At 45.2% G+C, this 27,868-nt stretch overlaps 1 protein-coding gene across 2 annotated transcripts; it reads left to right on the top strand.

Annotated features, from left to right (window-relative positions):
* Window positions 1-727: 727 nt before the first annotated feature.
* Window positions 728-27,100, top strand: ZNF697 (zinc finger protein 697). 2 transcript variants are annotated; one of them, XM_028712389.2, is made up of 6 exons: window positions 728-1,031; window positions 11,387-11,473; window positions 20,848-20,913; window positions 24,006-24,088; window positions 24,901-24,988; window positions 25,814-27,100. In XM_028712389.2, the coding sequence occupies exons 5-6, from the start codon at window positions 24,925-24,927 to the stop codon at window positions 26,653-26,655; spliced, it is 906 nt and encodes a 301-aa protein (XP_028568222.2). In that variant the 5' UTR covers window positions 728-1,031; window positions 11,387-11,473; window positions 20,848-20,913; window positions 24,006-24,088; window positions 24,901-24,924; the 3' UTR covers window positions 26,656-27,100. The 2 variants fall into 2 exon arrangements, with proteins under 2 accessions (XP_028568222.2, XP_028568224.2); XM_028712391.2 differs by lacking the exon at window positions 20,848-20,913.
* Window positions 27,101-27,868: the final 768 nt, after the last annotated feature.

Here is a 27,868-nt window from a genome sequence, read left to right as displayed (position 1 = left end):
GGAAATCAGCCCTGAGTGCTCACTGGAAGGACAGATCCTGAAGCTGAGACTCCAAGACTTTGGCCACCTCGTGAGAAGAGAAGACTCCCTGGAAAAGACCCTGATGTTGGGAAAGATGGAGGGCACAAGGAGAAGGGGACGAGATGGTGGGACAGTGTTCTCAAAGCTACCAGCATGAGTTTGACCAAACTGCGGGAGGCAGTGGAAGACAGGAGGGCCTGGCGTGCTCTGGTCCAGGGGGTCACGAAGAGGTGGACACGACTCAACAACAAAAAACCCAGATGCTTAGAAAGCTGAAGCAATTCTATTCCACTTTAGTATTTTCAACTTTCATTATGCCTTAAAAGTTGGGTTGAGGATTTTCCCTCTGTTTTACTGCTTTTCCTTTTCGCAAGCTGCTTTGGATGTTGTTGTTGTTTTTAACTATCTTGCGATGAATAGAAAAGCAGAATAAACCAGGGCGTGGCAGGAGAGGATGCCAAACGTGGTGGGAAGAAGATGCAAGGACAATCCCAGAAACATTTGAAGGTGCAGAGCTGCAGTGCCAGTTCACTTGCAGAATATGCACAGATGTCTTTTCAAAAACAGCACCGAGTGATATTGGGGCCAATCCTAGTTAGCGATAAAAAAACATCCTGTGCGGCGCGGAGAAATCTGAATTCTGACATTGCGACCCAGAGTTGGGGGTCGGGAGTTTGAGAACCACTGAAATAAAGGAGATAAATTCCGTGGCGCGGCTTGCAAAGAGCATCCGCGGGAGCCACTTCTCCTCCTTCCAGGGCGCCGCCTTCGCGCCAAAATTAACAAAATACAGAAACGGAGGAGGAGAAAGGGCCGAGATGCCGCCGCCGCCGCCGCCGGGAGTCGGGGGCGGCGGCGGAGGGGAGTCTCCCCGGGTTGCCTCAGGCGGGGGCGGAGCGGGGGGCGACGAGGGAGCGCAGGAGGCCGAGGAGGCGAGGCGAGGAGGCCTTTGTCTGGCCTCGGGGCCTGCGGCGGCGCCGGCGTCGGGGCGGAGCCCAGGAGGAGGAGAGGTAGGGAGGCGCGGGCCGGGAGAAGGCGCCCGGTGCCGGGCTCTCCGCCGCGGCCGGGTCGGAGCTCGAGGAGTCCGGCCGAAGGGGACGGGCCGCCCGGGGTGGTGCCGACACAGAGAGGGCTATTTCTCCCTCGCCCGGGGGAGGCCCTTCCAGCCCCCCTAGCATTGCCAAGCAGGCAGCTCTTCCCGGGGGGGGGGGGGGTTTGGCAGACTTTCCCCCACCCCGGGGGGGGGGTTCACTTGGAGGCCTCCCCCTTTTAGCCCCCCGGGGTGCCCAGGAGAGGGGAAGGGGGTGGCTGGGTGCTTCAGCTTCTGCTGCTCATTTACTCCTCTGCACCCATTTTCCATCAAGCTCCACCCTGGTTCCCTGTTGCAGACCCTCCAGCATTTGTCCAAGGAAAATAGGGATGCCCTATTCCATAATAATAAAGGGATGCGGCTGGCGCTGGGGTTAAACCTAGGACTAGCCGATAAGAAGGTCGGCGGTTCAAATCCCTGCGACGGGGTGAGCTCCCGTTGCTCAGTCCCAGCTCCTGCCAACCTAGCAGTTCGAAAGCATGTCAAAGTGCAAGTAGATAAATAGGTACCACTCCGGCGGGAAGTTAAACGGCGTTTCCGTGTGCTGCTCTGGTTCGCAGGAAGCGGCTTAGTCATGCTGGCCACATGACGCGGAAGCTGTATGCCGGCTCCCTCGGCCAGTAAAGCGAGATGAGCGCCACAACCCCAGAGTCACCTTTGTTGTTGTTTAGTTGGGTCCGACTCTTTGTGACCCCCTGGACCAGAGCACGTCCACGGCCTTCCACAGTTTGGTCAAACTCATGCTGGTAGCTTCGAGAACACTGTCCCACCATCTCGTCCTCTGTCGTCCCCTTCTCCTTGTGCCCTCCATCTTTCCCAGCATCAGGGTCTTTTCCAGGGAGTCTTCTCTTCTCATGAGGTGGCCAAAGTCTTGGAGCCTCAGCTTCAGGATCTGTCCTTCCAGTGACCACTCAGGGCTGATTTCCTTCAGAATGGAGAGGTTTGATCTTCTTGCAGTCCATGGGACTCTCAAGAGTCTCCTCCAGCACCATAATTCAAAAGCATCCATTCTTCGGCGATCAGCCTTCTTTATGGTCCAGCTCTCACTTCCATACATCACTACTGGGGAAACCAGAGCTTTAACTATACGGACCTTTGTTAGCAAGGTGATGTCTCTGCTTTTTAAGATGCTGTCCAATGAAAATAGGGACGTCCTATTCAGCAACAACGGGACACGGGTTAAACCACAGAGCCTAGGACTTGCTGATCAGAAGGTCGGCGGTTCAAATCCCCGCAACGGTGTGAGCTCCCGTTGCTCGGTCCCAGCTCCTGCCAACCTAGCAGTTCAAAAGCATATTAAGTGCAAGTAGATAAATAGGCACCACTCCGGCGGGAAGGTAAACGGCATTTCCGTGCGCTGCTCTGGTTCGTCAGAAGTGGCTTAGTCATGCTGGCCACATGACCCAGAAGCTGTACGCCGGCTCCCTCGGCCTATAGAGCGAGATGAGCGCTGCAACCCTAGAGTCGGGCACAACTGGACCTAATGGTCAGGGGTCTCCTTTACCTTTACCTAAGGAAAAGCGTTACATTCCAGGATCAAATCAGACACTGGGACGGCGCTTGTAAATCCAGGACTGCCCCTGGAAAATAGGGACACTTGGATCGTCTGCTGTTCTCTCAGTCTGATCCAACAGGATAATGCACTACCACCAGCAGCAACCATTTCATAAGGTTTTAGGCTGCACTTCCTGTGTCTCAAGACCAACCAGGTCATTCAAACTGTATTCATTTATTGCATTTATGTCCCCATTTTTCCTCCAAAGGAGCTCAAGGTGGCATAACAAACAGGAGGAGGCCGATTAGGGGCTGGTGGTTTCTCCTTCAGCCATGGAGGGGAAAGAGGAGGGCAGTGGCAGTAGCAGGAGAGGAGCCACCAGCATTGAAGCTGCGCTGCCACTGCGTTCAGCATTGTCCCCTGGTTCCTCCTGACATCCCTGTATCACACATATGCCATGTGTGCATCATCATACACACACACCATCTTCTGCTCAAGTTGGCACCTCTGCGCTGAACTGCCTCTAATTATTCAATATTTGTCCCACAAGCAACAGTATCTGGTCACTCCTGCTGTACACCACACTTGAGGCTATTGCGTTGTGGGCCCTTCCTCTACAGCAGAGCTTTCCAAATTGTGTGTTGCAACACATTAGTGTGTCGGCTGCAGTGTGTAGGTGTGTTGCACGAATGCTCCCCGCGCTTCTCCCAGGTGTGGAAAGGGGTTAGTTTAACCTCCACTTTCCTAGTGAAACTGAATTACTGCGTCGCAAAATGATGCATGTCTAAAAAGTGTGTCACCAACATGAAAAGTGTGGAAAGCTCTGATTTACAGGGAAGAGGGATGAGGATGATTTGCTTAATGCTGAAATTGCACAGTTGTGGGTTTGTATATACAGCAAAGAGTCTTGTGGTACCTTTAATAATAACACACATATTTATTTATGCATTTATTTATTTCGTAAGATTTATATACTGCTTATTGTGAAAACCAACGAACCAACCGCAAGGTGGTTTCCAAAGAGATTTTAAAACCTTACTTTCCAACCACTGGAAATGACCACTGGGGGGAGCAAAAAGAGAAGAAACGAGTGAGGCATATGCACCAGCGAAACCAGACACCTTCATCTGCCCCACCTGCAACAAAACATGTCTCTCCTGTATTGGTCTCTACAGCCACAGTAGGTGCTGTAACTCTACAGCGGTTTGACTGAAACAGATTAAAATGGTCAAAGGCCTGGAAATGATGCCTTATGAGGAATGGCTAAGGGAGCTGGGCATGTTTAGCCTGGAGAAGAGGAGGTTAAGGGGTGATATGATAGCCATGTTCAAATATATAAAAGGATGTCACATAGAGGAGGGAGAAAGGTTGTTTTCTGCTGCTCCAGAGAAGCGGACACGGAGCAATGGATCCAAACTACAAGAAAGAAGATTCCACCTAAACATTAGGAAGAACTTCCTGACAGTAAGAGCTGTTCGACAGTGGAATTTGCTGCCAAGGAGTGTGGTGGAGTCTCCTTCTTTGGAGGTCTTTAAGCAGAGGCTTGACAACCTTTTGTCAGGAGTGCTCTGATGGTGTTTCCTGCTTGGCAGGGGGTTGGACTCGATGGCCCTTGTGGTCTCTTCCAACTCTATGATTCTATGATTCTACCTCAGTTTTCTAAGGATCTGGGTAGGCTTCTAAACAAGAATGTTTATCATGGGTGAGTGTCCCTTTTATCAGATACATGAAATGCTATCCTTACTTGGCAGACACAGAAGAAAAAATGTAAAAAGTGAGTTCTGAGGAAAAGGGAGGCGGGGACACCAGGCTGTGACAATTACATTAAAACCTAAATGTATGTAAAATAAGTACAGCAAGCATTCAAAAATGAAATATCCTGGCATTGGTAGATTGCAGTATAATCCATTCCTAGCCATGTCTGCTCAGAAATAAATTATTTTGAATTCAATGAGGCTTAGGCTGAAGTAAATGAGATTACAATTGCAGTCTTAACTAGCACCTATAATGGGATAAAAACCTGTTATCGTGATTCAGGCTGCACACACACACACAGAGAGTACCCATATCTGTTGTAACAAAGTGCATTGTGTTTTGTGGGGCAGAAGGGAGGTGTGTTGAAGGGACTGAAAATTTAATAATCAAATTTGCATTATTTCTGTTGGGAAACTGCCAGGGAGATATAGTCCATCATGGCCCCAAGCCGGCTGCCGGACTTCCATCGATCTCCCGTAGCCAGGCAGATCCAGCAGTTAGCGACACGAAGCCTCAGAAATAGATTGCCACATTCCAGGCTTGTGCACACTGTTCTTTATCAGCAGAACCACAGCCAGAAAGCTTGCACCGTAGAAGAGAGCATAATTTACAGACTTTATTTAGCGTTGAACAGAACAAAGGAAAACATGACCGTTCTGTGTCAGTGTCTCCGACCGACTGAAATCGAAAGGAAACAGCAAGCATAAACATCCTGTGACTAGGACATGCGCAGACTCTGTGACTCTCAAAGCCTGCTCTCTCTTAAGGTGGAACGGAAATATCCTAACATCCTCCCCCTTTCCGTGTAACCTGTTGTACCTGTGGTTCACTCAATTGCAACCTTTGTACATAAACCTTTGTACATAAACCTTATGTTGTTCTCTGTTAACAACTTTAGACAACAGATCAGCAGGAATTTCATTTCCTGCCATGTAGGACACCCGAATCAGTCCTTTCTGAATACACTCTCTTGCACGATGTAGCTTAATCTGCAAGTACTTGGTTCTTTGCTTGCAACTCTCGGAGTTCAGCAAAGCCAAACACGATCTATTGTCTTGATACACTTGTATAGGACATTTCACAGAAACCCCGATGTCCTTAAACAGTTGCATCAACCATTCACAATCCATGAGTGAAAATGACAGAGCATTGAGTTCTGCTTCACAGGAACTTAGGCTCACTGTTGTTTGCTTCTTGCACAACCAGTCAAACAGGCAGTGGTTGTACATGTAGCACACTCCAGAAGTGCTTGTACCATCTGTGGTGTCACTTCCAAAACTTGCATCTGCAAAGATTTCAAGACCTCCAGTCTTCTGACTGGTGAACCTCAGCCTGTAGTGCATAGTCCCTTTCAAATAGCGGGCTATGCGCTTCAGAGCTTTCCAATCCTGAACCGTAGGATTGTTGGCATGTCTGCTAAGCAGATTACAGCTTACAGCTATGTCAGGTCTTGAACATCTGGCAATGAAATTCAGCTTGCCTAGAACGCATCTGTATAGCGTTGTGTCAGAAAACGCTTCAGCAGTACTATCTACCTGGTAACCTGTCACCATCGGTGTGTCTGCTGGGTTTGCATCAACCAAATTCAACCTGGTTAATACATCAGCAATTTTCTGTGTTTGGTGTACCAGAAAATTACCTGCTTGGTCCTTCTCCACCTGCAGAGAAAGATAGTTGGATACCTCACCAAGATCCTTCATGTCAAAGTGCTCCTTCAGCTGAGCTAGGGTGCTTTGATAGAAAGCCTGATTCTTCCAAAACATCAGAAGATCATCAACAAAACATAAACAATACAGTTTGTTTTGCCCCTCCTCCTTGACAAACACACATGGATCAGCTTTGCCCTGGTGAAAACCTAGAGAAAGCAATGTCTCTGTGAGTTTTGTGTTCCAACACCTAGCACTCTGCTTGAGACCATATAAGGATTTCCGCAGTTTACAGACCATTCCCTTCTGCATCTGCATCCCGTCAGGTGGAAGCATAAACAGCTCTTCGTTCAAAATCCCGTACAAAAAAGCTGTATTAATGTCGTGGTGGGAAACATGCAGTTTCTCCTCCGCAGCGATTTTGAGCATCAGCCGAATGCTCTCATATTTGACCGTGGGTGAGTAGGTCTCGTGGTAATCCTGTCCTGGTACCTGTGAAAAACCTCTGGCAACCAATCTGGCTTTGTGTCTGACAACCTTGCCATTCTGGTCTGTCTTGGCCTTGAAGACCCATTTGCTGCCAACCAGTCTCATTCCTGGGACTACCGGTACCAGTTCCCAAGTTTGGTTCCTGTTCAAGGAATCAACTTCAGCCTTCATGGCATTAAGCCAAGGCTCAGCATCTTTAGAGGTTAACTCCTGAACCTCTTTGAAGCTTGAAGGTTCCCACACCTTCTCTGAGCTACTAAGAACAGCAGTTGCAGTCTTGGCAAACTCATCAGCAAATCTCTTAGGAGGTCTGCCTTTGGTCGCCCTTTCAGACCTACGTACTAGACGCAAGTCTTCTGGACTCATCTCCTCTTTCTTAGGAGAAAAATGACCAATGGTGAACAGTGGTTCTTCCAGTTCATTGTCAGACGCATCAGATGGTCTGACTGAGGCCTTTGCACTCTTGTAGTCTGCTGTGTCATCACTCTCACTGACATCAGCAGCAGCGCCGCCCAGTGAACTGGAATCCGAACTCTGATCATCATCATCATCATCATCATCCTCATCATCATCATCCTCAGCAGCTTCCTCAGCTTTAGCTGCTTGCTTGACATCACCTTCATCCTCCTCTGGGTAACTCTGGAAAATTCCCACATTTTCCCCCCACTTAGGATTGTACTCAACACTCCTTGTGAACTTAATGGATTTGGAGTTAGTCATCCATACCCTGTATGCACCTTTTTCGTACCCCATGAACAAACCATGTGCCCCACGCTTCCCAAGCTTGTTGGTTTGTGGGGTGCGTACCCACATGTCAGAACCAAATATTCTCATGTGTTTGGTGTTGGGTTTCTTGCCAAACATCTTCTCATAGGGGGTACAACCAATGGGTGATGACAATCTGCGATTAACGGAGTAAACCAGATTCCCTAAAGCCTCCCCCCAAAACTTATCAGGGAGATTGGCATCATGCAACAAGGTTTTCATTCCTTGCAGCAATGTCTGATTTGCTCTCTCCGCAAGCCCATTCATCCATGGCGATCTGGGGGTTGACATGTCATGCTGGATTCCCTTCTCAGTCAGGAAAGCTTCAAACTGCTGAGAAGTGAATTCCCCGCCCCGATCGGTAAAAAGACAGCCGATACGTTTACCGTGAGCATTCTCCAACCAAGCACAGAATGCCTTAAACTTCGGAAACGCTTGCGATTTCTGTTCGAGCAAAAACACATGAATGTACCTAGAAAAAGAATCAATTAGAACCATGAAGAACCTTGCTCTTCCCAAAGAGGGCGTAAGTGGCCCAACCAGGTCTGCGTGCACTAGCTGGTAGGGCTTGGAAGCCTGCCTGCTAGACTCCTTGCCTTTTGGAGCAACCTTCACCTTGTTCTCTGCACAAGATACACATTTCATGTGAAATTTACAGGGTTTGATGTTCAAACCCTCAACCACCTCTGGCATCTTGGCCAGTGCCTTCCAAGAGAGGTGACCAAACCTTCGATGCGCTTCATGAATGCAACCTGCATGAAGAACTTTGTTAGTTTGTGCAACACAACAAGAATTAGCATTAGATACAACAGCAGTGTCATCATAAGTTATATGGAACAAACCATCCATAAACTTTGCATGCAAATAGTCCTCTTTGCCTTTACTGATGACACAGACGCTCCTCTTGAAGGAAATCTGAAAACCACGTCCAGTAAGCTGCGGGACGCTCAACAAATTGCTTGCAGCTCCAGGAACATACAGAACATTACTGATGGTTGTATGCAAACTTGCAAGTTTCACAGTCCCTTCTCCTGCAATTTGCAACGTCCTTCCATCAGCCAGGTGGATCTCACCTTCCTGAGGCTTGAAGGAGATAAAGAGGTGCCGATCCTTTGAGATGTGGCGGGTACAGCCCGAATCAACAACAAAGCTGCCTTTGGCTGTTGGAGCAGCCTTCACAGCAAGCAAACCCTTGTTTTCCACTTGCTTGGGCTTTTGCAGCTTGCCCCCCTGCTGCTCCTGGCCAGCAGACGTGCCTTTAGCCTTTGGTGAAGCTGTGCCAGCAGACATAGCCTTGTCTTCCACTGGCGTGGGCTTTTGCAGCTTGCCCCCCTGCTTCTGGTCAGCAGACGTGCCTTTAGCCTTTGGTGAAGCTGTGCCAGCAAACATAGCTTTGTTTTTCCCTGGCGCGGGCTCTTCACCCTCCCTCTGCTCCTGGCCATCTGCAGACGCCTGTTTACCTTTGCCTTTCCGGCCTCTGCAAAGGCGATGACCTTGGTTCCCATGAGAAACAGAGCTCTCAGCTGCCGTCTCCTTGGCTCCCCCTGGAGGCTGGAATGCTGCCTGGGATGACATCACAGTCTGCTCCCCCTGCAGCTTGCAACCGGTGCCCTCAGCATCCCTGCATACACTCGCATTCTGGGAAACAGCTTGGACCTCCGATGCAGTCAAACTCTGGGCTGGGACAACTGAGTTGTGAGCTTTCATCAAAGCATACCACATTCCACGTGCAGTGGTGTTGCCAGCCAGCGTCTTAATTTCCTCAAGAGATACGGATAAGACTATTACGTCAATCGCCCTCGAATTCTGGGCCTCCCATTTCTCTGTCAGAGGAACTGGGGGGGCCTCACTCACGGTATGCCACACCCTAAACTGACGCAGCAAACTCTCACACCATTTTGCCCAGGTCTGATAGTTGTGGCCATTTAGCTTCGGTGGACACGGAGCTACTTCTGAGGATTGTAAAAGATCCATCTCAGGTCTTTACGTGAGCCCAAGTCTTTATGCCTTCAAAGACTTATTATCTCGGCAGCCCATTAATCACGAACTCCCTGGCATGGCTCCCAGGCCAATTAAGCCTTGCCGGAGTTCAAAGGCTCCTTGTTGAGGTAAACAGAAAAGCCTCCGCTCTCGCTGCTTTCGCTTTTCACATACCTCTCAAACGCAGTCTGTTGCAGCTTTACTCTCCTGTAGGTGCTGTGAATCTGGGCCCATAACCTTGTTGTTGGGAAACTGCCAGGGAGATATAGTCCATCATGGCCCCAAGCCGGCTGCCGGACTTCCATCGATCTCCCGTAGCCAGGCAGATCCAGCAGTTAGCGACACGAAGCCTCAGAAATAGATTGCCACATTCCAGGCTTGTGCACACTGTTCTTTATCAGCAGAACCACAGCCAGAAAGCTTGCACCGTAGAAGAGAGCATAATTTACAGACTTTATTTAGCGTTGAACAGAACAAAGGAAAACATGACCGTTCTGTGTCAGTGTCTCCGACCGACTGAAATCGAAAGGAAACAGCAAGCATAAACATCCTGTGACTAGGACATGCGCAGACTCTGTGACTCTCAAAGCCTGCTCTCTCTTAAGGTGGAACGGAAATATCCTAACAATTTCTACTAGCAGATTCAATTAGCAAAATGTCCAGGCAATTGAGTGCAGTTCTTGTTCTCTGTCCCTCTCTCACACTTTTAAAAGAAAGCAATTGTGATACAAAAACTTGTACAATTCTGCACCTACCTACCTGGGAGTAAGTCCTATGGAATTCAGTGGAACTTACTTCTGAGTAGACATGAAAAGGATCCTGCTGTGAACAGGGATTTTTAAAAAAATGTGCTAGTATACTAGTGAATTCATTTATGATGAGAAATACACTGGATAATTATAAAGCTGCATTGTGGCCAGAGGAATACAGCCTTTTATTTGACAGAATGAATAAAATATGGAATTAGTGAATTGATGTCCACAGTGTTTAATACATAAGAAATCCACAGTTTTCTTCATATTTGGACAAATGCAAGTTTCCTCCAAAGAGCTCGAGGCAACATACATTGTTCTCCTTCATCCATTTAATCCTCACCAGAACCCTGTGAGTTAGATCAGACTGGAGAAAGGAATAATAGGCTATTGCATGGGGAAATGGTGATGTTAACCTAGGTCTCCCAGTTAAAGTAATGGATTACTTTGTGTATGAACTTCAGCAGGTGGATCCATACAATCTTTTCTCACTGCAGAGTAATTTTTGCAGCCACCTTGTGGAGAATATCTGTATTAACATACCCTTTGTTCAATGGATTGAGTTTACACGGGTTTAGCAGGAAATGGGATCTAAGTAAGGAACTGTTGACACTGTTGGGCAAATGCAGCCATAATCTTTGACTGTTGGTGATCTATCTTCCTGTTCTGCTACCCACACAGTGCTGCTTCAAACCAAGAGATGTATGAATCTGAGTCAGAACATTGAACCATGGGGCGGCGTAGTGTTTTCTACTCTGATGGTGGGCGGAGAGGAGACTGCCGAGAGGGCTGGGTCTACAACTGCCTTCTCACAGTGGAAAAAGATGGGCGACAACTGGATACAAACTCCACCTAAGTCCCAATATCCTTCAAGCTGCCAGGAATGCCCTTGGCAATAGAGGCTCTCACTTCCCTCTATTTAAATGCAAAACTCCTCAGGGTCAGACTTCAGTGGAGTTAAATAATAATAATAATAATAATAATAATAATAATAATAATTTTATTTTTTGTATTTGTTCTCAAGACATGACCTGGATGGGAGTGGGATTTGAGTGTAGGGCAAAGAGCACAACAGTTTCAAGCCAAACCCCAGATAGCTTACCCTGGTTAGCCTCCTTGCCGCAACTGCTTTCTCCTACTGGAAACTAGGAGGAGGTGCTTTTTGGTGGGCTCTTTCCTAATCAGACCACTCTCTCAAAGGCACTTCCTCTCAGTTCCAGGCATGCTGAGAGAAGGAGAAAATGCAACTGTGGGTAGCATAGATAGGGGGTGGGAGGGAAAAAAGGGAGGTGCCTCCTTCTTTCCTCTCTTATGTCCCTTCCACCCTGCTGTGGATTTTTGATGGACGCCACTATTAACTTAACGTGGTCATTGTTAATCTCTTGATGTGCAGGGCGGCCTGTTCAATGATCCTGGAATGCAGAAGATGCACGTCGGCAAGACATCCTGACTGAAAACCTACGTGGTTTGCAACAGCAAAGTAAGTCAACCCGTAGACTTGATTAAAATTAAATTAGCGTATTTTTCGCTCTATAGGACACACTTTTCCCCCTCCAAAAATTAAGGGGAAATGTGTGTGCATCCTATGGAGCGAATGCCAGGCTCCTTGGCTTCAGCGATAGCAACGCGAAGCCTCCAAAGCACAGAGGGAGCGCTCCCTCCGTGTTCTGGAGGCTATGCGTTGCTTTCGCTGAAGCCTGGAGAGCGAGAGGGGTCGGTGGGATAGCCACCTGAAGCCTTTGGAGTGCAGCGGGAACTTGCACTGCGCTCTGAAGCCTTCGGGTTCCTTTTGCTGAAGCCGGGAGAGCAAGACTCTCCCGGCTTCAGCAGAGAGGGAGAGCTGCGCAGTGCCCCTTCAGCGAAGCAGGAGGAGAAATGGAAGGGGCTCCGTTTCTCCTGCCGCTTCACTGAAGGGGAGCTGAGCAGAGAGGGGGAGAATTTTTTCTCTCCTTGTTCTCCCCCTCTAAAACAAGGTGCGTCCTATGGTCTAGTGCGTCCTATAGGGCGAAAAATACGGTGCCTGCTTATCCTGCCGCTGTTTGAGGAAACACAAGTCAGTATATACTGGTGTCCCACAAACTTCACAAATTGAGGGGAGCTGGGTGAAGAGGAAAATACTTATTTCTTTGTTGCTTTTATGTCCCACTTCTATCTCTAAGGAGCTCAAGGTGGCATGTGTGATTCTTTCCCCTCCTTATTTAAACCCCACAGCAACCCTGTGAGGTAGGTTAGCTGAGAGACACTGACCAGCCTCTGGTCACCCAGTAAGCTTCATGGCCAAGTGGGGATTTGAACAATGGTCCGTCAGGTCCTACTCTGACACTCTAACCACTACACCACACTGTGCACAGTTGCACACTGAAGCTGTCGTCTGAGTGTGGATTTAAGCATTAGTATCAGATCAGCAAATGCAGCCGTCAAAGGTATAGTGTTTCTCCCTTCCACATCATTAGCATTCAATAGCTGAGGTTCGGCATTGATCAGCCCAGCTTGGAACCACATACTGAATGATGTATGACAATGAAACTGGGAGACTTGAGCACTCAGATCTTATCATAAGCAAGAGATGGTCGTGAGCTGAGAAGTGATATTGAATATTTTATTCCATAGGGGAAACCAGCAGTCCAATTCTTGATACCGCTAATCGTCACAATTTCAATTTTTTTTTTAATCCAACGCAATAAATCATGAGTGGTTAGAACTCTATGGTCTTCTCTTCCTTGACCTCCAGTTCCTGTGTCTTTCCAGATTAAATATGAGCTTTTACAAAGGAGAGAAGTAAGGCATCGTGTCCCCATAGAGCTGTCTATAGACTGTTGCTTTTTAACGTGTTCATAAAATGAACTGGAATTTGGGCAGAGCAGTGAAGTGGCCAGCTTTGCAGAAGACATGAAACGATTTCCGTTACATAAAGCGAACAAACAATTCAGAAAGGTGACAAAGATTGCAAATGGTTAGCAATGGACTTTAGGCCAAAGAAATAATCTCTCTGGCTCAGAGGAATGAGAGCAAGAGGAGCCCCAAGAACAGGCCCAGCGGGAGCGTGGCTTTCTCAGATTACGACACACAGCAAAGTGCCCAAGATGCAAACACCCCCCGCAATTACAGTAGACCCGCAATTTGCACGTGATTTATTTACACGACTGCAGCTTTGCACAGGTGGCACTGGCAGCTCACACTCACACAAACAACCTACACCCTTAGGGACCCTTTCCCCAGGGAGGCTGGCCAGTTTGTTGTTACTCCAAGTTCAGATCCTTCTCTCAAATATGCAAAGGTTTGAAATAACACTGAATATCATTTTGCTGAAGAAAATATGTATTTTCAGGGAAAGTCCTTTCTTTAAAGGATTTGAATGTTCGGTTCAACCTTGCATGGCAAATTTTGATACATGCTAAAGGGAACAACCTGGCTGATCATCAAACAGCCATGAACATTAATGCGTTTAGTTGTTGTTGTTGTTTAGTCGTTTAGTTGTGTCTGACTCTTCGTGACCCCCTGGACCAGAGCATGCCAGGCACTCCTGTCTTCCACTGCCTCCCGCAGTTTGGTCAAACTCATGCTGGTAGCTTCGAGAACAGTATCCCACCGGCACTTCCGGTTTGGATCGCCACCGGGAAGGGAGCGCGGAGAGACTTCTCCGAACTACATGGGGACTTTGAGGGGCTACGCATAGGCACTGCGACCCCAACTTTAATCTCAAGGGGGGCCCCCTTGAGAGAAGCGCAACCAGCGGCGTTGGAGTGATCCGCAAGCTTCTGGAGGTTTTTTTCTCTCCGTTTTTGGGGAGGAAGACCCGGAGGCAGTGGATCGAGAGACGCGCATCGGTAAGGCCTGCGAACCCCATGCAGTTATGCCTCAAGCTCCCACCGAAGTTGAGCGACAAATCTCTGTAACCCTAAAAATCTGACGTTCTTAACATCGTATGACAACGGAAGAGGTAAAATCTGAATGAAAAGGTCCGAGGAACGAAGGATGCAAATGGATTTTGTTTAAAGAGCCTGACCTGATTTCTGGATTTAAGATGGCGCTGGACACTAAATCGTAAGTTTGTAACAAAGAGACTTAGTTACTTACCGGCTGTAGCGAGAGAGAAGTGAAGTCCTTGCTAATGTTACTGCAAGGCAGTGGATGACCGACAGATAAAACCGGGACAAAGAGTAAGTTTCAGAGACTTTGTTTCATTTGGGCAGTTACAAAAAGAACAGGAGGGGATTGGAAGAGACGGAACGGAGGCTCTAACTAGATTGGGAGATAGGAGGGGAGAGAAGAAAGAAAACTAGAAGGGAAAGCACCTCACCTCCCCCCCGGACACGGCTGGGCTCGAAATAACTAAAGCCCCACAAACCCCCTCCTCTTTCCAGCCTTTGGAATCTGCCGCCTCCCGCTAGTGACTAGCAACGGGAGAGAATATCCGCAGAAGATTGCGTCCCCGCAGTCAGCTAGCATCTACATCCATTCTCCTTTTTCTTTATTTCTTTACTTCGCCTGCTACAGCGAGACGAGGCACCATCCTCATAACTGTAGGATCGGACATTCTTTATATAATTTGGGGAAGCTCGGAGGGATATAATTGGAATATTGGAGATCCGGGGGACTCTGTGGGATAAGAACGGCAGCAACGCGAGGACATTGTGGGGACATTGTTAATCTACAAGTGAGGGATCTTTTAGTCCCCTGCTGGAAGAACATAGAATCGCGTCCCAAAGAGAAAGAAGGCAGAGAAAGAAGGTCGAGAAACCGCTCGCAAAAACGATTTTTTTTTATACATTCTCTGCGGCTTAATCCCGGAATATAAAGAGACAGAACTACTATTTCACCTTCAGTGAGCTTGCTTGTTCCCACGCCTTCCCCTTTCCCCCCCCTCCCTGGAATCCCCCTCTCCCTGTGACGTCCCTTGCCCTCCCCCCCTTTTTTTCCGCTTCCCCCTTCCTCCCCGCTTTCCCCCCCTTTCCGCGCCCCACCAGCCCTTTTTCCCAATCACTATTACTGACTCCAGCAGGCCCTCTGATATATAAAAGCGGATTAGGCCAGATAAGTGGCCGAAGTTTTCAGAAGAGGAGCAACACAATAGAACCTGGTATTCGAACATCTTTGTTTCCCCCCTGACACTTATTTTGGGACCCTACCCCCTCGCTTCAAATTTCCCTCGTTTCCTGTGTACCCCCCCTTTTTTTTATTTTCCCATCCTTACAACATTCCTTTCAAAGAAGTACTGTCATAACTGCCAAAGGGGCGGTGGTGGGCGGGACTGCCTGAATAATTAAGTGGCTTCTATAAGATTGTACGCCCTCTAAGGGAGAGTCTTAAAAACGCATTTTGTTTTGCAAATATAGGAAGGGGGAGATGGCAGGAAAGGAAGGGAAGAAAGCAGTGGGTACACCGGCAGAAAGGAAAACGTCTCGCCATGAAGAAATTAAAGACTTAGATATACTCTGGTTGAAAATAAAAGAGGAGTTTAAGCAGAATGAGATTCACATGGAGGAAAAGTTAGGAGAGATGCAGAAATCAATAGATAGGAAAATAGAAGGGGCGGTGGGAGAACTATCAAGTAAGATAAAAGATTTAACGACTCGAACCAAATCTCTAGAAGACTCAAATAAAAAAACACAAAAAGAGATAAGAGATCAGAGAAAGGAAGCTGAGAAAATAAAAGAGAATTTTGAGGAATTAGGAAAGAGCCAGGAGCAAATTCTGGACAATTTGGCAATGATGGAGATGAAACAAAAACAACTAAATTTAAAATTCCGAGGGGTAGGAGAGGAGGTCAACGAAGATGTCAAAGGGAAAATGATAAGAGAACTGGCAAGATGGCTAAATCTAAAGGAGGAAGAAGTCACACAAGAAATAGAAAATGCCTTCAGAATAAAAGTAAAACCTAAACAAAACAGAGTAAGAAAGATTTCAGGAGACTGCCTGGTAATCTTCAAATCGACGGAGCTGAAAAATAAGATTTTAAGAGAAAGTTACCAGAAGAAACTGGTGATAGATGGAAGACCAATCATCATTTTCAAAGAAATTCCAATCAGACTCCTTCGCAAGAGAGAGGGTTACAAACAGCTAGTAAATATCCTAAGGAAGAATGGCATTCAACATAGATGGGAGTTCCCAGAAGGGATCTCCTTTTTTTACAAAGAAAAAAGATTTAAAATTGCTGATAGTCAGGAAATCAGGAAGTTTCTACGAAGATATGAGAGAGAACTTGGTGGGGCGGGAGAGGTACAGGGGGGCGGGGATGGGGGTGGGGGCGGGGGAGATGGCGCGGGTTTGGGGGGGACTCGGGGGGAGGGGGGGAGGGAGCGGAGGGAGCGGAGGGTGAAGAAACAGAAAGTAAAACCACTCGAATCTAAACTAACTGAAACTTAAATCCGCAAACTACTGTTTTATAAGTAAGTAAACAAGAATGAACCTAAAAATTCTAACATGGAATGTAAATGGCGTGAATGACAAAGCGAAAAGGAATAAAGTTGTAAATGTTTTGAAAAAGAAAAAATTGGACATAATCTGTATACAAGAGACTCATGTAGCCAAAAAGCATAATCGTGTATTAATAAATAGAAAGCTAGGAATGGAATTTATAAGCTCCACGGCAGAGAAAAAAAAAGGAGTAGTAACATATGTTAAAGAAAAATGGGAACCTAAACTGATTTATAAGGATGAAGAAGGAAGGATATTGGGGGTACAAATCAGCTTCCAGGGAGAAAAAATAAATGTGGTAAACATATACGCCCCAAATTCAAACAAGCCAGAGTTTTTCAAAAAATTAGAACAAGTTTTAATGGAATTAGAAAATAACAGGACGATACTGCTGGGAGATTTTAATGCAGTGCCAATCCCAGAAATTGATAGACAAACAGAAAAGGGGAAAAAGAACCAAGGAAAGCTGCCAAAGTCTTTCCAAGACTTGGAAGAAAACATGGACTTAATAGACATCTGGAGATATAAACATCCAATAGAAAAGCAGTTTACCTTCTTCTCAGAAGTACATAAGAGCTGGGGCAGAATAGACCAAATTTGGACGTCGAGAGAACTCTCCTTAAGAGCTACGAAATGTGATATTCACCCGAGAACTCTCTCAGACCACAATTCAATAACATTGGAATTAAAAAGTGAATTAAAAGGAGGCTTTAGATGGAGACTAAATGAACAACTTTTAGAGGACGAGGAAGTCATTGGAAAAGCAAAAGCCACTTTAAAAGACTACTTTGAACTGAATCTTAACACAGGAGTGAGCCCAGAAATAACCTGGGACGCCAGTAAGGCGGTGCTGAGGGGCTTCTTCATTCAGCAGAACAGTTACAAAAAGAAATTAAGGCAACAAAAGAAAGAAGAGATCCTCAATCATATAAGGCAGCTAGAGAAAAAACTGACAGAGAACCCAAAAGACACACAAAGTATACAAGTAATTAAAATACTACAGACACAATATTCGACGTTAGTGAATCAAGAAATTGAATGGAAAATCAGGTTAATGAGACAAAGATATTTTGAATCAGCCAACAAAATTGGAAAATTATTAGCGTGGCAACTGAGGAAAAGACAAAAGCAAAGCGTGATAAACAAAATAAAAGTAGAAGAAGAAATAGTAGAAGATCCAAAAAAGATACAAAAAAATTTTCTGGAGTTCTATGAAGGGCTATATAAAAAAGGAGAGGAGGACACAACCCTAATAGAAAAGTACTTAGAGAACTGTGAAGGGAGGACCTTAACGGCCGAAGAGAAAATACAGCTAAACAAACCCATAAATATAGAGGAGATCCAGAATGCAATTAAAAGAATGAAATTGGGGAAGACTCCAGGCCCGGATGGCCTATCAGCAAAATATTACAAAGTCCTAGGAAACCAACTTGCGCCAGCCCTCTGTGAGGTTATGAATGATATTTTAAAGGATGGAAAAATACCGGAGTCATGGCGGGAGGCTTTCATAACTTTAATTCCAAAATCGGACACTGACAAATTAAATATTAAAAATTATAGGCCAATATCTTTATTAAATAATGACTATAAAATATTTGCGGACATAATGGCAAACAGGTTGAAAAAACATCTAACGGATTTAATCCATAAGGATCAGGCCGGTTTTTTGCCGAACAGGTTTTTGAAGGATAATGTTAGACACGTTATAAATTTAATTGAGTACCTGGAGATTAATAACAATGTACCGGCAGTATTGATGTTTGTGGACGCCGAAAAGGCGTTCGACAACGTATCATGGATGTTTATGATAAAATGTTTGGAGAAGGCGGGGATAGAGGGCGACTTTCTGAAAGGAATACAAGCTATATATTCAACTCAATCGGCCAAATTGGTAATAAATAATAATTTAACAAACCAATTTAAGATAGAAAAGGGAACAAGACAAGGTTGCCCTCTCTCCCCGCTTCTATTTATTATGGTTTTAGAAATATTGGCGAATAAAATTAGAACCGTGTCTGAGATACGAGGGATTAGAATAGGTCTGAAGGAATTCAAACTAAAGGCCTACGCAGATGACCTGATATTATCCCTGGAAGAACCCCGAGAGAGTATTGGCAAAGCATTAGAGATCATGGAGGAATATGGCAAGCTATCCGGTTTTAAACTAAACAAACTGAAGACAAAAATGCTGACAAAAAATCTGAAAAGTGATGAAAAAGAAGAACTAGAAAGGAAATTCGGAATAAAAATCGCAAAAAAAATAAAATATTTAGGAATCTGGCTTACATCAAAAAACATAAACTTAATTGAAGACAACTACTCGGTAGTTTGGAAAGAGATCAAAAGGGATTTCGATGTTTGGAATAGAGTCAGTTTATCATGGTTGGGCAGGATGGAGGCGATAAAGATGGTCATACTTCCTAAGATGTTGTTCCTTTTTCAAAATATTCCAATAATTAGGGGGACTAAATTGTTCAAAGATTGGCAACGGACTCTCTCCAGATTCATCTGGCAGGGGAAAAGACCAAGGATCAGATTTAAAATTCTTACGGACCGAAAAGAAAGAGGGGGCTTCGCTGTTCCAAACTTAAAGTTGTACCATGAAGCCGCATGTTTATGCTGGGTTAAAGAGTGGATCACTCTAGAAAATAGCGACCTATTGGACCTGGAAGGGGCAGACAATAGATACGGCTGGCATGCCTATCTATGGCAGAATAAAGGGAAAGTGCATAGGGGATTTTCGAATCATATTATTAGAGGCCCCTTGTATGAAGCCTGGAATAGGAATAAAAAATTACTGGAATGGCGAACCCCTTGGTGGCTGTCCCCTGTTAATATTATAACAACTAAAAATACAAATACGGGAGTAAAGAATTTAACATATGAGGACCTACTGGTAAGATCGGAAGACACGTGGAAATTAAGACCATACGAGGAGCTGGAGGGAAAACTGACAGTTTGGCTACAGTATCATCAAATCAATGCCATATGGGCGGAAGACAAAAAAATTGGAATGAATGAAAAAAAATCGAAATTTCAGATTGAAATAATTGAAGGTAACACTAAATTATTATCTAAAATGTATAATATTTTATTGGAGTGGGACACAAAAGACGAGGAGATCAAAGAAGTCTTGGTTAAATGGGCGATAGATCTAGGACATAACATAGCCTATGAGCAGTGGTCAAAACTGTGGGAGAAGGGAATAAAATTTACGGCGTGTGCCGCAATTAGGGAAAACATAGAAAAGATGATTCACAGATGGTATCTAACACCAGAAAAACTGAATAGGTTATACAAGATTGGTAGCGGGGCCTGCTGGAGGTGTAAAGTAAAGGAGGGAAATTTCATGCATATGTGGTGGGCCTGCGAGGATATTAAAAAATTCTGGGATACTATATACAACGAGCTAAAAAAAATATTAAAATACACATTTTTAAAAAGACCAGAGGCCTTTCTATTAGGCATCATAGGAGAGGAGATTAAGAAAGAAGATGTAATTTTGTTCCAGTACTCAACAGCAGCGGCCAGACTGCTAATTGCTCAAAAATGGAAAAGCACGAGCACCCCAACGATGATGGAATGGCAAAATAAGCTATATGACTTCTTTGAATTGGCAAATATGACGCAGAAAATCAGAAACCAAAAGAATACAAAGTTAAGGGATGATTGGGCTAAATTTATGACATATATAGAAGGAAATTATGAAAACGTACCAAATATAGTTGGTTTATTATAAAACTTTCGATGTGTCAAGGTACTAAATAACAACAGCTGTAAAGACAAAATCTTGGAAAAATTTAGGAATCCAGAGTCAAGAGGGATGGAAGTCAATTTGTATGTTACCTTGTTTTTTTTTTCTTACCTTTTTCTCTTTTTTAATTTCTCTTTTTTCTCTCTCTTTTTCTATATTTACTTACCTGTGTTATGTGTATGCATTAAATGAAACTCAATAAAAAAAATTTTTTTTAAAAAAAGAGAACAGTATCCCACCATCTCGTCCTCTGTCGTCCCCTTCTCCTTGTGCCCTCCATCTTTCCCAGCATCAGGGTCTTTTCCAGGGAGTCTTCTCTTCTCATGAGGTGGCCAAAGTCTTGGAGCCTCAGCTTCAGGATCTGTCCTTCCAGTGAGCACTCAGGGCTGATTTCCTTCAGAATGGAGAGGTTTGATCTTCTTGCAGTCCATGGGACTCTCCAGAGTCTCCTCCAGCACCAGAATTCAAAAGCATCAATTCTTTGGCGATCAGCCTACTTTATGGTTAGCTGGTTCCATTTCTGCCCCACCTTTTCTGAAATATATCTATATTTTACTAGCACATATGTGTTAAGGGGGGGGGGGATTCTGTTAGCTGCCTAGAACCATCTTGTTCTCGGCTCATTTCCTAAGTTTTTCTGAGTCATCCAGAAAAAGACTAAAACATTGCTGATTCATTTCCAGATGGCAAAAGTTGACGGTGTGATAAATGAGGATGCTGCCAGATTTGAAATTCTTTGGCACTGCTTGGTAAGATGTGTCCATTCCAACCTTGTACGCCTGTTATCATCAGATAAAGAATGTATGGTCTTGCCCTATGCATTACCCAAAGGTCTCTTGAAGTCTGGCACTTTGAAAAGGGCTTTGTGGTTTTCTAGGGTTCTAGGTGCCTAGGATGTGGCAAAATGAGCCCAATGTGGACAAGAATAGGCCAAAGTTTTGACCTCTGCATGTAAATAGCATTGATTATAAAACAACATTTGCGAGAATATTGTTTTTAAAGGATAGAAAAGGGGTAATACCAGAAAAATCCAGTCTGCCTAAAAGCATTCTTGGTAATTATTGTAGAAGGTTAAACAAACCTTGTCTTTGCTTTCAAGTTTAAGCTGTAAAGGATGGATAATACCTAAACAATATATCGTCTCCTAGTGTCTAAATCCATTGCTACAAATGCTATATTGAATTCTACCCAAAGTATCTCCAGAAATGTATATATGAAGGCATACAATAATACAGTGGTACCTCGGGTTAAGAACTTAATTCGTTCCGGAGGTCCATTCTTAACCTGAAACTGTTCTTAACCTGAAGCACCACTTTAGCTAATGGGGTCTCCTGCTGCCGCCACAGGATTTCTGTTCTCATCCTGAAGCAAAGTTCTTAACCTGAGGTACTATTTCTGGGTTAGTGGAGTCTGTAACCTGAAGTGTCTGTAACCTGAAGCATCTGTAACCCGAGGTACCACTGTATAATATATTTTCTGTGAACTGCCCTGAGACCTCCAGGTATAGGGCGGTATATAAATTCAATATATAATAATAATAATAATAATAATAATAATAATAATAATAATAATAATAATAATAATAATACTTAACATTACAAACCCATTTCCATCTTGTGAAAACAATGTTGGAAAGCTATGAAAAGGGTAAAAACAGAAGTCAGAAGGAGGCAAAGAAACTCATGTAAACCTTCTTTGAGAGACTGCTTTAATTTATAATTTTGAGGCATAAAATGTTCACATGTCTTGGGTTATTTTCTTTTTGGTTACTGTCTGCATTAATTTTGTATCGAACGAATCCTTGATATTTACAGGGCCCATGACTTTAAAAATATATTTCTGTGGTAATGGCTGGACTGAAAAAGTGGATTTTGCAAGGCTTTATGGTTTCCAAGAGCCTGGAAGGACAAGCACCCGTTATCTATTACACAATGATTCAAGGACCTTGCTACATTTGAACGTATTTCTTATAAACATCAATTTTGTTTGGATATCTGTCAGGACATTTGGACGGTGTATATTGATTTATGGTTGTAGCCAAGGCAGCACTAAAGTAACGATCCTGTCAGCACAAGGATATCTGCTTGTACAAAAGGGTTTTCCTCTCTTCTCCCAGGGGGTCTCCCAACCTTCCAGAGCAAACCTGGGGAGGGCATGGGGTGCGCATGGGACAGGGGCCATTGCCCAAGCAGAAATATTTGCACTAAAGGGGTGTGCTAATTGAATACTACTCATCGCATTTGTTCAAACTGAGATTGCTATATTGATGGTTACTGGATTACTAATGTGAGCTGATGTTTTCTTTTTCTCTTTTGCCTTGTTTCCCTCCATTTGTTTATTTTTTTGTTGCTAAATTTGCTATAAAAATATCCCATTAAATCTTTCATCATTAAAAAGGTAGGCATTAATAGTATACTATCTAATTAATTAATTAATTAATTACCGATGCCATATTGCAGAGAAGCAGTTCCATAGAGCCATTACCGTGGTACCTTGGGTTACATACGCTTCAGGTTACAGACGCTTCAGGTTATAGACTCCGCTAACCCCTCGGGTTAAGAACTTTGCTTCAGGATGAGAACAGAAGTCACACAGCGGCACCGCAGTGGCAGCGGAATGCCCCATTAGATAAAGTGGTACCTCAGGTTAAGAACGGACCTCCAGAACGAATTAAGTTCTTAACCTGAGGTACCACTGTACACTAAACAAGGGTTTGCATAAACCATTATTTCAAACCCAAATCTTGGTTTGGGTTTACAGGCACATGAAATAACCATGATTAGGAGCTGCAAGCCTTCTCTTGTTTCCATCTGCTCAAAAGTTGTAGTTCAAAAGGAAAAAAAAACAATTTGGGCTGGGGGTACAGGTGCCCTTATAGATTGAGCAATGCCTGTAATTAGTTTTTGAATTTCAACATGGCTGGACGTACAGTGGTACCTCGGGTTACATACGCTTCAGGTTACATACACTTCAGGTTACAGACTCCGCTAACCCAGAAATAGTGCTTCAGGTTAAGAACTTTGCTTCAGGATAAGAACAGAAATCGGGCTTCGGCGGCGCGGCGGCAGCAGAAGGCAGCCCCATTAGCTAAAGTGCTGCTTCAGGTTAAGAACAGTTTCAGTTTAAGTACGGACCTCCAGAACAAATTAAGTACTTAACCTGAGGTACCACTGTATATGCACATCACACAAAGTGAAACCCATGGCTTAGTGGAAATGCACAATATATTACTTAACCTTCTAGAAAGGAGACTGCTGCGACTTTGCTCCTTCACAAGCTTTTCAGCTCAGGACTGCTTAACTGCTTAGCAGTTAAGCAAAGGTTTTGCTGCATATGAGGCTGATTGTGCTTCAAGTCTCTCTTCCTCATCACAATCTGTAACTGAGCCAAAGTAAAAGGGAGCTGCTCTTAAGAAGCCAGTGCATTTATGTGGTCACAGTAAGCCATATTCCAGCTTATTGGGATTTGCGAACTGGGCCACAACTAGCACCAGCTGTGGCTTGTGACTTCCTTTCAAACTGTGGTTACTGATTCTGGTTTGTTTGATGTGTCCATTCAGACATCACAGCAAACAATGGCTTTGGTGTGATGCCTGAATATAGTTATAGCAGAACCAGTTATATCATGTATTGTTTGGCCTAGCTGTCTATACAAATCCTCATGCATTTCCATACTCCTCAAGTAGAACATTGATTGGGGGGTGGGGGTTGGGGAGCAGCAGGAAAAGTATTTCTGAGGAGATTCCTGCAATCTACTCCCAAGCTTCTGCTGCTACGAAATGTAAAGATGCATAATAACATTTTTCATTCCCCCCCTTGTCCCTGTATTTTGTTTTAAACAGACTTTGGGGCAAAGTGGAGGAGATTCGAAAGCGGCGTGCTCAGGGTCTTGAGTCTTTTTCCAGTTTTTGCATGAAGGCACTAGGTGAAAGTTTAATTGTTTTCTTGTGTTAATTGGATAAACGAATTATTTTCTCTCTCTGAGTATACAAGGTGAACCTCTCTTCATCAGAGGAAGCGTGTATAGGGATGGTGCTATATAAACGGCCTTGGTCCTGTATACCCGAAGTAGCGTCTCCATCCCCATCATTCAGCCCGGACACTGAGATCCAGCGCCGAGGGCCTTCTGGCGGTTCCCTCATTGCGAGAAGTGAGGTTACAGGGAACCAGACAGAGGGCCTTCTTGGTAGTGGCACCCGCCCTGTGGAACACCCTCCCTTTAGACGTGAAGGAAATAAGCAGCTATCCTATCTTTAAAAGACATCTGAAGGCAGCCCTGTTTAGGGAAGTTTTTAATATTTAATGCTGTATTGTTTTTAACACTTGATTGGAAGCCGCCCAGAGTGGCTGGGGAAACTCAGCCAGATGGGCGGGGTATAAATAAATTATTATTATTATTATTATTATTATTATTATTATTATTATTATTATTATTTATTATTATTAAATACTGCTAACAATAATTTCAGACAGGTGCATGTTGGGAATGGGTTTGCAGTGAGCTCAGATGGCAGTGTTGAAGGTGGATTCAGACCTGGGAGATGGATAAAGTCCCAGTAAAGTCTCTGTTACTGTGCTAGTGAAGGGGTGTGTGTGTGTGTGTGTGTGTGTGTGGGTGGGTGGGTGTGGTTTGTTATGTTGATTAATGTATTGCACTTGGAAGAGATTTTACAGACATTTGCAGTATCGTCTGCTGTAGGAATGAAACTATCTTTCTATATGTCTCGCCGTGAGCAGGATTCCCCAGCGTGACATCTGTGGATGGAACCAGTAGAAGAACTGTGTGCATCTGTGCTCTCCAGTTCTACAGAAAGAGAATTTATAGGTGAGATAGAACTGTCCAAAAAAGAAAGTGTGGTTTCTATCAAATATCTCATCCTGGTCTCGCTTTATGCACGGTGTGGCTGGAAACACACTTTCTAGCTGGTCTTTACTAATCTTCATCACTAATGGCAGTACAGTGGACACTCGGGTTGCGAACGTGATCTGTGCGGGAAGCACGTTCACAACCCGCAGCATCCGCAACCTGCAGCGCCGCATCTGCGCACGCGCGTGATTTAACGCTTCTGCGCAAGTGCCGAAACCCGGAAGTAACCCATTCCGGTACTTCCGGGTTCGGCACGGTACGCAACCCGAAATCGCGCAACCCGAAGCGTCTGTAACCCGAGTTATGACTGTATAGATGTCCTCACTTTCTCCTCCCTCCTCTCTTCTGCATCTTTCTCTCAGGTGGCCGTTGTGTAGTTGTGCTTTCCTTATGAGGCAACACTGGGGTGGGCGAGTGGCAGCACTGAGTAGCATGCGCTTCCTGCCAGGCCCTTCCCCTGAGAAAGATTGGGCAGGGAGGGGACTGGGCAACTCCAGTTTCAAATCCATGTTTCTTTGGTGGGGAAGGATTAGCCCTCTCCTTTCCCACTTCTCACCTTCATGGGGTGATTGCCAGCATGAATTGCCTCTTTCCTTGGATGTTAACTTGCCTGTGCCAGCCTCACACCCATCTCCCCAAAGTCATGCCATGAAGTGTCTTCTAGTTATTCCGCCCTGGTCTGTAGGATTCTTAAAGCCCTCAGGGGCCATGCCATACCTGCTTTTCAGGCTATTATTAATATTATTGGTCTAAATCCTCCTATCTGATGCTTCTGCTTTCTAGCAAACTATGAGATCCCAAGTGAGTACGAGGAAGAGATTCCTCCTGGAGATGATCCAGAGAAGGTGCAGCAAGATGAGCTTCCACCGAGACAAAATGAAGAAAATGCTCCTCAAAGTCATGGAGGAGCCATTGAAGATGAGCAGATGCAAGACAGTTGTCCTGATCGGCAGCATAATGAATCTGCAGATCGAGGTGGTACCCTGGGACTCCTCCAAGACATCGTGTCTCCACCTGGGATTCCCTTGGGAGTAGAACCTTTCCGTTACACCGAAGGTGTGGAGAGCGTCCAATACAATTCAAGCCTTAATGTCCAACCTGAGATCTCTCCAGTGGGAGAGAAGCCTCATAAGTGCACTGAATGTAGCAAGAGCTTCAGCTGGCGCTCTGACCTTATTAAACACCAGAGAATTCACACGGGGGAGAAGCCCTACATATGCAGTGAATGTGGGGAAAACTTCACAGTGAGCTCTCACCTTTTTACACATAGGAGAATCCATACCGGAGAGAAGCCTTTCCTTTGTCCCGAGTGTGGGAAATGCTTCAGTCGGAACTCGCACCTTGTGAACCACCAAAGAACCCACACGGGAGAGAAACCCTTTGAATGCAGCGAGTGCGGGAAGAGCTTCAGCGATTTCTCAACCCTGACTCAGCACCAGAGAACGCACACAGGCGAAAAGCCCTATATATGTGTTGAGTGTGGAAAAGGCTTTATACAGAGTTCGCATCTCGCAAGGCACCGGAGAACCCACATGGGAGAGAAACCCTACAAGTGTGCCGAGTGCGGCAAAGGCTTCCGATACAAGACGCACCTCGTACAACACCACAGACTTCACATAGGATAGGAAAGCAGGGCAGGATGACTGCCTTCCCTATAAAAGCTAATGAACGTTCTAAGTTTCATGGGGAAATGAAATAAAGAAGGAACCTTAAGAAACGTAGCGTTTTTAACTGTAGTGAACAGAGGCCAGAGCTGTACTTTAAGTAGGAAACATGTTTGCTGTGTGTAAACCATTGCTTGCCAAGTCAGTGTTTAAACTATGGGTGGCATGTGTGTCTGGAAATCCTGGCCAGATTTATGTGGAAGGACTTGTGTGGCACTGGAGCAACAGCCAGTAGGGTGGAGCTTCCCCAAGCAACAGGGAGGGAAGCTGGATGTTGCAAGTCAGGGAATTTGGGGAAGTGGGTGAGTATAGTTGATGGATTGATGAGTTGGGTTAGGGAAGCAGAGTTCAACAAAGAATGGGAACTTTGGACCTGTAGGGATACACCAAGACCTCAGCTGATGTGCAGTGATTTTGGAAACCCCTCCCTTTTTCATCTGCAGGTGGGAAAATTCCCCTTCGTCTTTCACGCAATATCTCCCCTGATTGCATTGATGTTTTCTTTTAAAAAATTATATGTATACGCATGCTGCTCTAGGGGCTCAGCTGTCCCTGGTTTGGGGGGGGGAGAGGAAATGGAAGAGCATTTGAACATGTTAATGTTTACTTTTCACTGAAATAAAACCTTGGGTTTTTTTTTAATATAAAAAAGAGTTACCTATTCTTCCATTTTCAACCTGTGCTTGGATTTCTGGTTGAAATTGTGTTTGGGTATCTGGAAAGGACGCGGGTGGCGCTGTGGGTAAAACCTCAGCGCCTAGGACTTGCGAAAGCATGGTCGGCGGTTCGAATCCCCGCGGCGGGGTGCGCTCCTGTCGTTTGGTCCCAGCGCCTGCCAACCTAGCAGTTCGAAAGCACCCCCGGGTGCAAGTAGATAAATAGGCACCGCTTACCAGCGGGAAGGTAAATGGCGTTCCGTGTGCTGCTCTGGTTCGCCAGATGCAGCTTGTCACGCTGGCCACGTGACCCGGAAGTGTCTCCGGACAGCGCTGGCCCCTGGCCTCTTAAGTGAGATGGGCGCACAACCCCAGAGTCTGTCAAGACTGGCCCGTACGGGCAGGGGTACCTTTACCTTTACCTTTTATCTGGAAAGTGTTCAGATGCACTTAATGGACGGTGAAAATATTGCACTCTATACAGTCCCTAGGGTGAAGAGGCACCGTAGAGTAGAAGG

This window comes from Podarcis muralis, chromosome 17, assembly GCF_964188315.1.
Source record: "Podarcis muralis chromosome 17, rPodMur119.hap1.1, whole genome shotgun sequence".
Lineage (NCBI taxonomy): Eukaryota > Metazoa > Chordata > Lepidosauria > Squamata > Lacertidae > Podarcis > Podarcis muralis.
The sequence above is the reverse complement of the archived record's forward strand: the minus strand, read 5'-3'. Positions and strand labels throughout refer to the sequence as shown.

Excerpts from the sequence above, each read along its gene's own strand:
- ZNF697 (XM_028712391.2), top strand. The coding sequence starts at position 24,925 with ATGGAACCAGTAGAAGAACTGTGTGCATCTGTGCTCTCCAGTTCTACA. Across the intron at positions 24,989-25,813 it reads TACAGAAAGAGAATTTATAG|CAAACTATGAGATCCCAAGT; the intron begins GTGAGATAGAAC and ends TCTGCTTTCTAG.